This window comes from Tupaia chinensis, unplaced genomic scaffold (assembly GCF_000334495.1).
Source record: "Tupaia chinensis unplaced genomic scaffold, TupChi_1.0 Scaffold000002_1, whole genome shotgun sequence".
NCBI classification, from domain to species: Eukaryota; Metazoa; Chordata; class Mammalia; order Scandentia; family Tupaiidae; genus Tupaia; species Tupaia belangeri.
The window spans coordinates 365,866-380,145 of NW_006159428.1; the positions used below are offsets into that span (position 1 = coordinate 365,866).

General features: G+C 37.8%; 1 protein-coding gene across 23 annotated transcripts in view; it reads right to left on the minus strand.

The window, feature by feature from the left end:
* The window catches only part of PPIP5K2 (diphosphoinositol pentakisphosphate kinase 2), a 93,636-nt gene that overhangs the window by 58,558 nt on the left and 20,798 nt on the right, over positions 1–14,280 (minus strand). For all 23 annotated transcript variants that reach the window (XM_014588925.2, XM_027772079.1, XM_027771993.1 and 20 more), the window contains 7 exons: positions 12,553–12,714; positions 10,906–11,027; positions 7,805–7,906; positions 6,494–6,580; positions 5,443–5,518; positions 5,246–5,355; positions 3,459–3,544 (listed from right to left, as the gene is read on the minus strand). In XM_014588925.2, the coding sequence (XP_014444411.1) occupies positions 3,459–3,544; positions 5,246–5,355; positions 5,443–5,518; positions 6,494–6,580; positions 7,805–7,906; positions 10,906–11,027; positions 12,553–12,714 (745 nt within the window). The remainder of the gene's footprint in view (positions 1–3,458; positions 3,545–5,245; positions 5,356–5,442; positions 5,519–6,493; positions 6,581–7,804; positions 7,907–10,905; positions 11,028–12,552; positions 12,715–14,280) is intronic.

Sequence of the window (14,280 nt, forward strand, 5' to 3'; positions counted from 1 at the left end):
CCCAGCGTGAATGTGAAGCCACCAAATCCTGGACTCGAACCACGGACAACTACATGGGAGTACAGCAACGTAACCTTTACCACATCTGCTGGTCCCGTCTCATTTAAATTTTATACAAACTAATAAATTTTATGCAAATAATAAAACATATGTAAGCTGCTCTTAAGCTTTTCAAGTTTGACATTGTGGAATCTCTGTATGTCCCAGACCAGCGTATTTTTCTCAGATATCAGCAAGGTACCATAAGTGAATGAGTTCTATAATTAACTTTAACTGTCCTTTTGTTGTGGTCTTAAGATTTGTGCTGAGATGGGACCAGCAGCTAGCGTAATGACTATGTCACTGGATTCCCACATAATCAACCACAGTTCGAGTCCCGGACCCGGTGGCTTAAAACTCATGCTGGGCACGTGTGCGTGAGTGCCCAAGATCCCGAGAGGAGAAGGGATTGCAGCGTGGCCATCCCCCCTGGGGGGTGATTTCTTGCTTTCTGTCTCTCCGTCTCTCTCTTTCTGGCGAGCGCACGCGCCCTATAGCAAAAACTTCTCCAAAAAAAAAGATTTGTGCTGAGTTTTGAGGGAAAGAAGGTTAATTTCAAAATAATTATTTTAAGTGAATTTAATTATGATTCATTAAAAGTGACAGAAAAGTCCCCCTCCCCTGGACCTAGTTAGTAGTTTTATGTACTTTATTACCATGAAGGTCAATAATATTTACATAAAAACTGTTAGTTAATTGATATTTCAATTATATTTATTTATGAAATGTTTTTTATCATAAAAATTAAGGTACGGGAAATTAACCTGTATTGCTATTATTCACAAAGTGTGACAAGAGCAACATGTCAGATGTTAAAATAAATATGGGAGTACTTTAAAAATTTCATGACTTTCGAAAAATAAAAAAATAATAAAAAAATTAAAATTTCATGTAAGAGGATTTCAGTTTATGTGTAGAAGTATAAACTGGCACAACTTTATTTTATTTATTTTCATTATTATTTTTTAATTCACCAGAGAGAAAAAGGGAGAGGGGAAGGGAGGGTGAGAAAGCAAGCCCACCAGGTCCGGAGCTCAAACTGTGATCAGCCATGTGGAAGTCCAGCACCTCAACTCCCATGCTACCTATTGGCACTGGCACGACTTTTTTTAAAAAAAGTGATTTGGCAATATATGTTGAAAACTTCAAAAAATGGCCCTATACTTTGACCTTTACTTAAAGAATCTGTCCCAAGGAGGTAATAAAATGTGCAGGGGATGGCTAATCTAAATATTCAGAGTGGCAATATTCACAGTTGCAAAAATTTAAGCAATGAATGTCTGAAAGGCAGACATAAGTTAGAATATGTTAATCTTTATAACTGGGAGCTCTTCAAAAAACTCACAGTTATACCATCAAAGACTTTTGCCCTCACATACAGCCTAAGAGGCAAGTAAGTACCCTTTTCCTTGACCTAAAATCAGAGGTGGACAACCTTTTCCATGGAAAATGGGTTATGATTTGATAATCTGGCCTTGAGAAGAAGTCACTCGTCCTCGCTTAGTCTCCTCTGTAAGATGAGAATGATGGTATCTCCTCGCGGGGTTAGGAAGGTGATAGAAAGAAGGGCCCGTGAACAGGTGCTGGTCTGTTTCCCTGCCCTTTCTCTATCAGGCAATGAAAGCAGTAATATGGCTCAAGTGGAAAAAGTGAAAACTCTCCCTTTTGCACGAGTGAGGCCTGAAACACCATCTCCCCGTCCTTCCAGTCTGGCTCTGCTGTTCGTGGCTGCTGCACTTTCCCTCACGTCTTTGGCCGGAAGGAGAGCCCTCCCTTTCTGCAGTGCCTCCCGTGAAGCTTCTGCACACACTGAAAGGGCAAAGGTTGCTGGCTTAGCCTCTTCCTTCAGTTCCTCTAAGCGGGATAATGACCTCACACTGTTTGGAAAATTAATCTGGCATTTCCTAATCAATGCAAAATGATGCATGATTTATTTTAGCATTAGAATTATGTGGCCAAAGACCACCCCTGCCACTGGTTCTTCTTTGGTTCCATGCATACTGTTCCTCAGCACAAGTTTCAGAATGATGGGCTCACGGATTTCACCCAAGTGTTAGGAGGATGGCCTCTGCCAGACCAGGGCTCACTGGATGCCAGCTGAAAATCCGTGCATCCACTATTAGAAGACTATTAGAAGTAAGCTGCACCTTTGAGGTAGATAGTGGTGAGGGAGGAAATGTGCCTCTCTTTCTCTCGCTATTTTATTGGTCTGCATTTAAAAGAGTATTGCTCCATGAGCAGAGGGATACAAGACTTGAATCAGCGCAACGTATTCTCCTCAGTATTCTATATTATCAGTTCGAAAAAGAATAATAATTTTTGTTGCCAGTGTGACAGGCAAAGATTAATATTATTATTATTATACTGGCTATCTGCATGTCTCCATGAAATTACTTCCTCAAGCTCTGCTCATTTTTTTTTTTTTTGAAAGGTAAATAAGTTTATAAACTTTTCTGCCAATTGCTTGAAGGAGTTCAACCTTATTTAAATTGACTATTCTGATTTATTGGGTAGAGGGTAATATCAATTTACATTAGAAACTTGTTGATTATTAATATTTTCAGGTAGTCTTTTCATGTTTCTTAAGTTGTCTTCCTATATACTTTGCTCTCCTCTATCAAAAGAGGAAGAAAGAGGACCATTAAATAACAGTTATAAGTAAATACGCTTGCCAGTTGGTGGCATGGTGTTTAAAGCTGCTGAATACCACATTGCAGTCTGTCTGGTTTGAGTCCTAGACCCATAAGCTTGAAAAACATGCCAGGTAGGGGCCAGCAAGTTAGCATAATGGCTATGTCACTGGACTCCCATGTAGTCGACCGCGGTTAGAGTCCTGGACTGGGTGGCTTAAACTCACACCAGGCGTGTGTGCGTGCGTGCCCAAGATCCCGAGAGGAGAGTGGAGGAGATGGGATTGTGGCGTGGCCATCCCCCCGGGGGGTGATTTCTCGCTTTCTGTCTCTCTATTTCGGTCTCTCTGGCGAGCGCATGCGCCATATAGCAAAAACCTCTCCCAAAAAAGAAAATAAATAAATAAATAAACATGCCAGGTACATGTGTGTGCATGCCCAAAATCCTGAAAGGAGAATGAAGAAGTGATTGCAATGTGGTCATCCCCGCGGGAGATGATTTCTCACTATCCCCCCTTTCTCATTCTCTCTCTCTCCATCAATTCCCTATGGCGAACAAGAATAAATACGCTTTCCGAAATAATCCTAGAATAAAAGGGAAGTTCTAACCAGGTTCCAAAACAGTAACACCTATCTTTTAAAGACTAGAAAGCATAGTTAACAACTTTATTTTTCTTGATTCAGTAGGCCAGCCCCTATACTACTAAGCAGGGGATGGTCCAAATCCAATCAATGAATACTATAGCACTACATATAAGTAAAAACCAATAAGCATTAAGAACAACATACCTTCCTCTTCACTAGATGTTTTAGGACAACCATGGGGAAGATAGGTCAACTGGACCTTACGATTTATTCCAGAAAAATGTCCATACCTGAAAAATAAAATGGCAAGCAAAATATTTTGATAAACATTGATGTGGCATTCTAAAGAAAAACTAAAACCCATGTATAAAAAACAAATTCCAGGACCAGCAGTTAGCGTAATGGCTGTCACTGGACTACCATGTAGTCGACTGCAGTTCATGTCCTGGACCCAGTGGCTTGAACTCATGCCGGGCGCGTGTGTGTGTGCCGAAGATCCCCAGAGGAGAATGGAGAAGGGATTGTGGCATGGCTATCCCCGCTGGGGGGTGATTTCTCGCTTTCTTTCTTTTTGTTTTTTTTGGAGAGGTTTTCGCTATAGGGCGCATATGCTCGCCAGACAGAGAGAGACATAGAGACAGAAAGCGAGAAATCACCCCCCAGGAGGGATGGTCACACCACAATCCTTTCTTCTCCATTCTCCTCTCGGGATCTTAGGCACGCACGCACACGTGCCTGGCGTGAGTTCTAAGCCACCGGATCCGGGACGTGAACCGCGGTCGACTATGTGGGAGTCCAGCAACATAGCCATTACACTAACTGCTGGTTCCCTTGCTTTCTGTCTCTCTGTCTCTCCATGTCTTTCTGGAGAGCGCACGTGCCCTATAGCAAAAAAAACAAAATCCCACATATTAATATCCCCTCCATAAGCAACCAATTCATTGAATTTTTAAAAATATCCTACCAGAGGGCCAGTCAGTGGCACAATGATTAAGGTGTCTGGAACCCACAGGACTGTGTGGTTCAAGTCCCAGATTTGGTAATTTGAAAAACATGCTGGGAACATGTGCATGCATGTCTAGAATCCCAAGAGAAGAATGAAAGAAGAAGGAAAAAGGGCTGTGGTATGATAATACCTCCTGGGGGATCCCTTTTCACATTCATTCATTCTCTTTCTATGTCTTTCTTTCTCTCTCTCTCTCTCTCTCTCACTCTCTCTCCCTGGCAAGCACATACACCCTATGACAGACTAAAAAAAAAAAAAAATTCTAGCAAAAACTTTATGCCAGAGGTAGTCATTCTCACCACTTAAAAAAAAAAATACAAAAAAGTTTTACTATAAAAGTTTGATAATTCTGATGAAGGCTAATATACAGAAATGTGTGAAAATATGTGTAGGGACCAGCAGATGGCATAATGGTTACATTGCTGGATTCCCACACTGCTGTTCATTGCTGGTTCGAGTCCCAGACCTGGCAGCTTGAAACTCACGCTGCGCACATGTGCACGCGTGCCCAAAATCCTGAGAGGAGAATGGAAGGGAGGGGACTGTAGTGTGGCCATCCTGCTGGGGCGTGATGTATCTTTGTCTGTCAGCAAGCACACGTGCCCTTATAGCAAAAATTTCTCTCTCTAAAAATATACAAATGTGTATTTACAAAATAAAGGAAATAAGATTATAAGTAGTCAAATATGTACAGATCATAAGAGGAACATCAGTGAGTTAACTTTATTTGATTAAAGTACAGTTTAAAAATTTTCTACTTCAACAGTACTGAATCTAGGGCTAGTTCATAAGGGGCCTTCATTCTAAGCACTACTTCATAGAAGATACAAAGGTGATGTGTTCTTATAATCTCCTCACCGAAATTAAAACTAAAACAATAACCTTCAATAAAACAACCTGATCAAACTGCGAAGGAAATTAAAATGGAAAGTCACACATACAAAACAGAACAACTATCAACGAATGGTTTCAAAAAGATACTCACATCTCTAATACAGTCTTAAGTTGTTCAAGTTTTGGTTTGTTTTCTTCAATTTCAGAATCATTATTTTGTCCCAGTTCCATAAGAAGCTGTCGTGCAATATCCAATACTTCCTATTAAATAAATTAATAAAGATTTGAATTTTTATGTAATTACACTATTAAAAAATTTAAACTTAATGAGAAAGCAAATATACTTGCCTGTAATTGTTTTGGTTTTTTGAGTTTTAATTTCCCAGATTTATATCCATCACACTTTTCAAAAAGATCAAAAAATCTTTAAAAGAGACATAGCACAACTAGTCATTCACAATAATTATTACCGTCATATACTAAATGAATAAATATTAATAAATAATGGTTATAGAACAAGAATTCAAGGTCTCTGATTTCAAGTATTATGTTTCCTCTATTACACAATGTTACTCCTCTATTTCAACAAAATTTAGTACTTTCCTAAACCATCTTAAGTTAATAATCAGCTTGATACTTTCAAAGTTTCCGGATGGAAACTGAACATAGATTGTATTATATATTCTATGAAGTCAGTGGATACTCATTAAAAGATATGTGTCAATATATATTTAATGGCCCCAGGTTTTCAAATTCTATCACCTCTAAATCAAACACTAAATAAATAAAAGAAACTTTATTTGACTAATTTTTTTTGGAAGGCTGAAAGCTTAGTAACTCTCATGATACAATGTTAAAAGAAAGATAAACCAAGATTAAATAGAGCACCTTTTACAACAATAAATGAAAGCCAAGTCACACTGATATTTATAGATACTACCACGATCATCTTCAGACATTGACATATGTAATTATTTTAAATTAAGTTTGTATGTATCCAGTTGTACAAATCCTAATGGTTTAAATCCTAATGGGTAAGAACTAGTATATAAAACTTTTTGTATATGCTATTAATCAAGAGAGCTTACCAGTTATAAGAAATCTTAAAATTATACTATGAGGGGCCAATAGGTAGTATGGAGGTTAGGGTGACTAGATTCCACAGGGCCAACTGCATGTTCAAGTCCTGGAAAATGGCTTGAATATCAAACCAGGCATTTGAGTGTGCAAGCTCAAAATCCCAAGAAGAGACTGGAGAAGAAGGGATCACATTGCCATCCCTCCAGGGGTTGCCTCCCAGCTCTCTCTGCTGAGTACAAGTACCCCATAGCAAAAAAACTACACACACACGTACACACACACACCCCATGAAGAATAAATCATTCCTTTTAAAACATACTTTTGATGCCTCACTTCCATTTTCATTTTTTGTTTTGGTGTACGATCCCCATGACGTATGACAGCTATGACACATCTAAGTTCCATCCTAAAATAACAAAAAAGAAAACTTCCTTAAGATTTATATCATCTACATTAATGGAACATCTAATTACTTCATTACAGCCATCTTTTACTATTTCAAATCTGCACCATGAAAAATACTACTTCACCTGACTTTTCAAGGAGTAACTTTCATTAGTAGAATGTTTGTGTAAAACACTTTGGCAACGCTGATATAATTAACTCACCTCAAGATATAATTTGAAAGAGTCAAAGTTGTAAGAACACTATGAACCCTTTTTATTTTTTTTCCGAATTATTTTATTTGGGCCAGCAGGTGGCGTGGTGGTTGCAGCTGCTGCATTCCCACATGGCCAATCACGGTTCAAAACTCCAGAACTTGAACCAAGGTTAGCCATGTGGGAGTCCAACACCCATAACCACTACGCCATCTATCAGCTCTGTCTTTTTTATTTTTAGGGCTTGATTGATTGTACAGCTCTATAATTACCCAAGTATGGGGACCAGCAGATGGTGTAATGGTTATACTGCTGGACTCCCACACAGTAGACCATGGTTTGAGTTCCAGACTTGGCAGCTTAAAATTCAAACCGGGCACATGTGCTTGAGTGCCCAAAATCCATAACGGAGAATGGAGAAGGGATTGTAACATGGCCATTCCCCCTGCAGAGTGATCTCTCACTTTCCATTTCTCTGTCTTGCTGGTGAGTACACATGCCCTATGGCAAAAACCTCTCTCAAAAAAACAAACAAACAAACAAACAATATATATATATACACCTAAGTATGTTTCAAGATTTTTCTCAAAACAATATGAAAGATTTTTAGTACAGTAAACCTTTGTAAAAGCATATAATCTAGTCCTCCATCTTCAAACTAAATCATATAAAAATATACACTATATTTAAAAATCATTCAGAAATTTGGGACCAGCAGTTGGCGTAATGGCTATGTCACCGGACTCTCATGTAGTCGACCATGGTTGGAGTCCCGGACCCAGTGGCTTAAATTCATGCCAGGCATGTGAGCATGTATACCCAAGATCCTGAGAGAAGAATGGAGGAGAAGGGACTGCAGTGTAGCCATCCCCCCGGGGGGTGATTTCTTGCTTTATGCCTCTCTGTCTCTCTCTCTTTCTGGCGAGCTCATGTGCCCTGTAGCAAAAACCTCTCCAAAAAAAAAAATCATTCAGAATTATTGTAATAACATAGATTGACAGGGAAAACTCAAGGAATTTCTTAGAACTTACATAGTTCCAGATGTCGTTGGTACAATTGGGATATCTTCAGCTTCTAAGGGTATGGACCAAGGGATATGAAATTGTGGAGCAAGCTCTCGCATTACAATATTTCTTCAAGACCAAAAAAAAAAAAAAAACCAAGGAAAAAATAGAAATTAGCTCATTTTAATACAAAATTGGGTACTTCATGACACAGTGATAGAGAATCTTAAGAGTTTAAAGTAAACTACCTCATGATCATACCACATAGAGAATAACCCAAAAATAAAATTTGATTGAGAAAAATGAGATGGGCGGTTCTAAACTGCTAGATCAAAATAGACCAATGGGGCTAGCTCCATGACATGTCACGAAAAAGAACAAGATTACACGTGGCCAACTACACAGTGTGAATCCTGGCCCTGGGGAGGTCTGAAAAATACCCCAGGTGCACATATGTCCCAAATCTCAATAGGAAGGTAAAATGGAGAAGGGATTGACTACACCCCATCTAGGAGTCTTTGTCCCTTCCTTTCTGTGTGTCTCTCTGGAGAATGCATGCAGTCTTTGCAATTAACACACACACACACTTACACACACACAAACGGGACCAGCAGATGGCATAATGGTTATGTCACTGGACTCCTACGTAGTTGACCACAGTTCAAGTCCCAGATCTGGCAGTTTAAAACATGCCAAACACATGTGACTGCATGCCCCAAATCCCAAGAGAATAGAGAAGGGACTGCAGCGAGGTCATCCCCGAGGGGGGTGAGTTCTCACTTTCTGTCTCTCTGTCTCTCCAGTGGAAAAAAAAAAAAAAAAAAAAGCACACATATCCAAAAGTGATACCCAAATTTTGGAATCATTTACTCATTCAGTTTTAAAATATAAGTCAACATTAGAGTCAAGTAAATCACTATTATACAGTATCTAATTCATCCATTCTAGAACCTCAGATTGTCTCTTTGTGGCCACTCATCTTTTCTTACTGCACTTACAAGCTGTTCTAAAGTGCTCATCTTTAGAAAATCACTATTACATTTTATTAATAAGGTTAACAATGGAGATATGTTTAAGGAATTACAAGATTTTTTTAGAATTTCAGGTTGTCACTTTGTAGCCACTAATCTTTTCTTATCAGCTTGTTGAACTTACAAGCTGTTCTAAATAGGCTCATTTTTAGAAAATCACTATTACATTTTACTAATAAGGTTAACAATGGAGATATGTCTAAGGAATTACAAGATTTTTAAATTTTGTTTAAGCTTATTATTTATTCATGCTGAAATTTAGCAAACTCCCCTTAAATTTTACTCTAAGGCTAAGTTGAAGAATCTTTAAAACACACTATCAGGTTGTCAGAAAAGTCACGACACATTTTTACAAAGAACTTTTCGATGGCCCAATATAAAAGATGATTCTAAGCTGATTTTGTTTGTTTGTTTGTTTGTTTTAGGTTTTTTGATATAGGGTGTGTGCCCTTACCTGAGAGAGACAGAGAGGGAAAGTGAGAAATCAACCCCTGGGGAAATGATAACATCACAATCCCTTCTCCTTTATTCTCCTCTTGGGATTCTGGGCATGTACACACATGTGCCCTGTATGATTTTCAAGCCACCAGGTCTAGGACTCAGATGGCTGTCGGCCATATAGAGGGAGTCCAGTGTCTTAACCACAATTCTGCCTACTGGCCCCACTGATTCTAAACATTTTAATATGTGATTTTCCTATGGCTTTTCCATGTGTACTTGAAATAACTTTTTCTTTTTTTAAGATTTTATTTAACTTTATTTATTTATTTTTAAAATTTGACCAGAGAGAGATGGAGTGAATGAGGGAGAGAAAGAGAGAGAGAGAGAGAGAGAAACCAAGCCACCAGGTCTGGGACTCAAACCGCGGTAGGCCATGTAGGAGTTCAGTGCCCCAACCACCATGCCATGCCAGATCAAATTTCTTAAAAGTAGTTCTTGCCTTGCTAGTTTTCTCAGTAAATGTATAAAAAAAAAACAGGGCAAAGAATACAAAAATGGTATTTCTATTTGAATAATTTCTTATACATTCACTTGAGAATCTTTTTTTTTTTTTTTTGAGAGAGAGATTTTTTGCTATAGAGTGTGTATGCTCGCTGGAGAGACAGAAAATGAAAAATCAGCCCCTTGGGGGGATGACCATGCCACAATTCCTTCTCTTCTATTCTCCTCTCATGATTTTGGGTGCACATGCACACGAGCCTTGCATGAGTTTCAGGCTGCTGGTTGGGACTCAAACCACTGTCAGCCACATGGGAGTCCAGCATCTTCACTACTACGCCACCTGCTGGCCCCTCACCTGAGAATCTTATTGAGAATATCTTCAAGGAACATTCTTACAGGAAAAATTGTCACATAAAATAATATTGAATTACAAATATTTCTATTTTAACCTGGTTACTTATATCATGAATGCTAATTTTACACTACTAAGTAAGAATATGAAACCTCAATTATACTGGGTCTTCAGGAAAATCATGACACATTTCTACATAGAAAAATACGTCATATCTTCCCAATGACCTAATAATTATATAGTAAAAACCTAAGGAACAAGGTATTCTAATAAATTATTGTGATTAATAATCACTATACATTTCTAAATCTATGACATTAAAATATATTTAGGCCTTCATCTACAGTGACCATAAATTACTCTGTCTTTGTAACCCAAAGTATAATTAAGGATCCGGCATAGTGTTTGAAGGTATTATTTTATGAACCCTCATTTTTTTTTTTTTTGGAGAAGTTTTTTTTTTTGGTATAGGGTGCATGAGCTCACCAGAAAGACAGAGAGACAGAAAGCGAGAAATCACCCCCCCTAGGGGGGATGGCCACGCCACATCCCTTCTCCTCCTTTCTTCTCTCGGGATCTTGGGCATGCACGCAAACACGCATGGCATGAGTTTAAGCCACCACGTCTGGGACTCGAACTGCGGCCAACTACATGGGAGTCCAGCAACATAGCCATTACGCTAACTGCTGGTCCCGACCCTCATTTTCAGTCTAGAATGAAAAGATCCTGATAATCTAACATTAACAGTTAGTTGGCTCCTGAATAACTAATATGTAAAGAAAAATCAATTTCAAAATTCTTACCCAAGTATTTTTGCACAATCATCATAATATTTCATGGAATTTTTCACAAAACTGAAGCCATTAACATCGCAGACATAGGACTGCCCATTGGCCCGTAACAAATCAAAGCCACAGACGGTTTGCTATTTAAAATAAGTTATAAACATTAAGGTTGCATTCAAATTTTTAAGATAAACAGTTTTCCAGTTGTAATGAAACATATCAAATTTATAAATTCCTAGAAGTGTATTATATACATTGGTTTGCTTCGGTAAGTAAAAATGACTATCTTTAATGTGAGTACGCCAAAGATCCATTATATATATCATCTAATCCTTAATTTCCTTCTCATGAAGTAGACTATATGTTATAATGCATAGAGATGCAAAAAATATATGAAAAACCTCTTTAACATTTCTTTAAAAAACAAAGCCAAAAATTATTAAAGGTACTAATAAATTAGTACTAGTAGACATTACATCATTTTAATACAAAAAACGGAAAAATTTTTTGTTTTGTTTTTTAATTTTTCCAGCATAAATACACTGCATATTAGTTCAGTTAAAGATATTATCATATATGATATCATCAACAGATAAAAAAAATACTTTTGAAGACTTAACTCAGAGCAAATGTCCAATTATATCTGTGAATCTTTTAAACCCTACCAAACACATATTTGTGAGCACCTGAAATAGTCACTTTACTTGGGAGAAAAGATGGCTAAAATGTATGAATTTCATTTTCAGGCTCTAAGCACTTCCTGATCTTCATTTAAATCAAATAATTGCTTATAAGTATAATGTGATGTTAAATCATGGTTTCTGGACTCTTGGCATAATAAAACAATTGCAATAAGGCTATTAAAACACATTTACAGGCTAGCCTTCCTTTCTTGAAATAGATTCCAAGAAATCCTTAAGACACAAAGTATTTATCATTTAACAACTTCCAATATTTAAATCTTTACCACACTGTAATTAGATAAAAACCTAATAATGCAGATTAAGAAAATTAGTCAATGTCAGAAATAAAATGCTTTCTTCCCAAAAATACATTTATATTATTTTCATGAACATATTTTATTATGTATTAGGCCAAAAGATCAATTGTCAAGGTTTGAACATTGAGGATCCTTTTTATTCAACAAAAAAATTATGAATTCCGTGAAAGTTAATACTTGACAACCAGTTTTAAAAAATATGTTAGATAATATCCTTAAACACTGATTAGCTGAGTTACTTTCCATAATCTCTGAATAAACTAACAAGGTTTCCTTTTATAAAATACAAAAAGAATATATTGGTAGGGCCTGCAGGTGGGGCAGTTAACCATGGCTAACCACAGTTCAAGTCCTGGACCTAGCGGCTTGCCTTCTCACTTTCCCTTTCTCTCTCTGTCTCTCTCTGATCAAGTAAATAATCAAAACAGTAATAACAACAAATAAAATAAAATAAATGATTCTTAAGAAAAGAATATATTGGCACTATAAAAATATAAGATAGAGGCACTACAAAAATCTTTGGAAAAGTACACGAGCCATTCATATGTACTTACTTTCTCAGCTTATTTTTCTTATTATAAATACAAATGATGTCTCTTAGTCAAAAAAGAAAATTAGAAATTCTTTTACAAGGGTCTATATATGTAGCTTATATAACATCTTACCTTAAAGGCAAGGCAGACTTTCCAAGCAATTAATTTCTCTCGGGCATTGAGAATAACAGGGTACCTTACTTCTTTTCCTTCACTATCTCGTTCCACCTTGCCATCAAGTGCTGGAGATTTTCGAGCTTCAGCATGGGCATAATCTGGACCCACTGTATAAACCTTTGACAAATGTCAAGTAAATGTACGTGTGAGTGTGTGCTTGTGTGAGTATATAACCAAGAGACAACATACCCAAAGGGAAAAAAAGAAATCAATAGCGAGTTGCTCAGACCCCAATTAGAAAGATACATCTTCTAATTTACATGACAAAATTTTTAGTACATTGGGAAAGGCTATATGTAGTTGATTATAAGGCAAAACTGGTAGACTGAAGTTTCATTATCAATATAAAACTCTTGTACTGATCATTTTAAGGAAACGCTAGTTCATATACAATGCTAACTCCCCAAGCTGTTTTAGTTTAACAAAGGGAAGATATCAGTAATTATAAAATATTATAGGAGAAAACTACCAAAAGAAATTTTTTAAAAGAGTAGGTCTAGGGACCAGCATTAGAGTAATGGCTATGTTGCTGGACTCCCATGTAGTCGACCACAGTTTGAGTCCCAGACCGGGGGCTTAAACTCACACTGGGTGCGTGTGCATGCATGCCCAAGATCCCGAGAGGATAATGGAGGAGAAGGGATTGCGGCGTGGCCATCGCCCCTGAAAGGGTGATTTCTTGCTTTCTGTCTCTCTGTCTCTCTCTGTCTTTCTGGCAAGCGCACACGCCCTATAGCAAAAACCTCTCCAAAATAAATAAATAAATAAATAACAGGTAGGTCTAAATACAGACAAGAGAAGAAAAATCACTCTCAGTAGAGGCAACAAATACAAGTCAGAGAGCACCAAACAGCATGATGTATCCTGGTAAGGGCAACTCACTGGATGTAGTTTACACTGCAAGAAATACGGTTTGTAAGACAGAGGACAGACTGAAATGTCTTGTGTGGCAGGCTTATGAATCTGGTTACCGTTCTGTGGCCAAAGAGAATTCACTAGGTAACTGTTAAAGATAGGCTCAGGGGGACCAGCAGTTAGCGTTATGGCTATGTCGCTGGACTCCCACGTAGTCAACCGCAGTTCGAGTCCCAGACCCGGTGGCTTAAACTCATGCTAGGTGCGTGTGCATGCATGCCCAAGATCCCGAGAGGAGAATGGAGGAGAAGGGATTGCGGCGTGGCCATCCCCCCTGGGGGGAGATTTCTGGTTTTCTGTCTCTCTGTCTCTGTCTGTCTGGCGAGCGTACGCACCATACAGCAAAAAAAAAACTCTCAAAAAAAAAAGATAGGCTCAGGATCAGAATTCTCTGGTTATAGAGACTGGCTGAAGGTAAAGGAATTAAACCTTATCTGTCACCAACTGAAATTCCAGATATGTTCATATCACATTACTGTCACGGATCTCAAAACACCGTTTATACTACCACTCCTTGTTAACTGTATTGACTATAAGCCCTTAATTGCTGTTTTATTACTGAATGCCCTTTTAAAGTAGCATATATGTTATTATATAACAAAGCTGACTTTTAAGTATTTTGGTAAGTTTCTCTCCTTTGTAGTCCTCCTTTGTAATGTTTTATTTTACATCTTTAAGAACACTGTACTTAAAAAGGGTCCATAGGTTTCAGATTGTCAGAGGTGCTCACGTACAAAACAGTTTTAAGAATCCCTAACTGAAAAACAA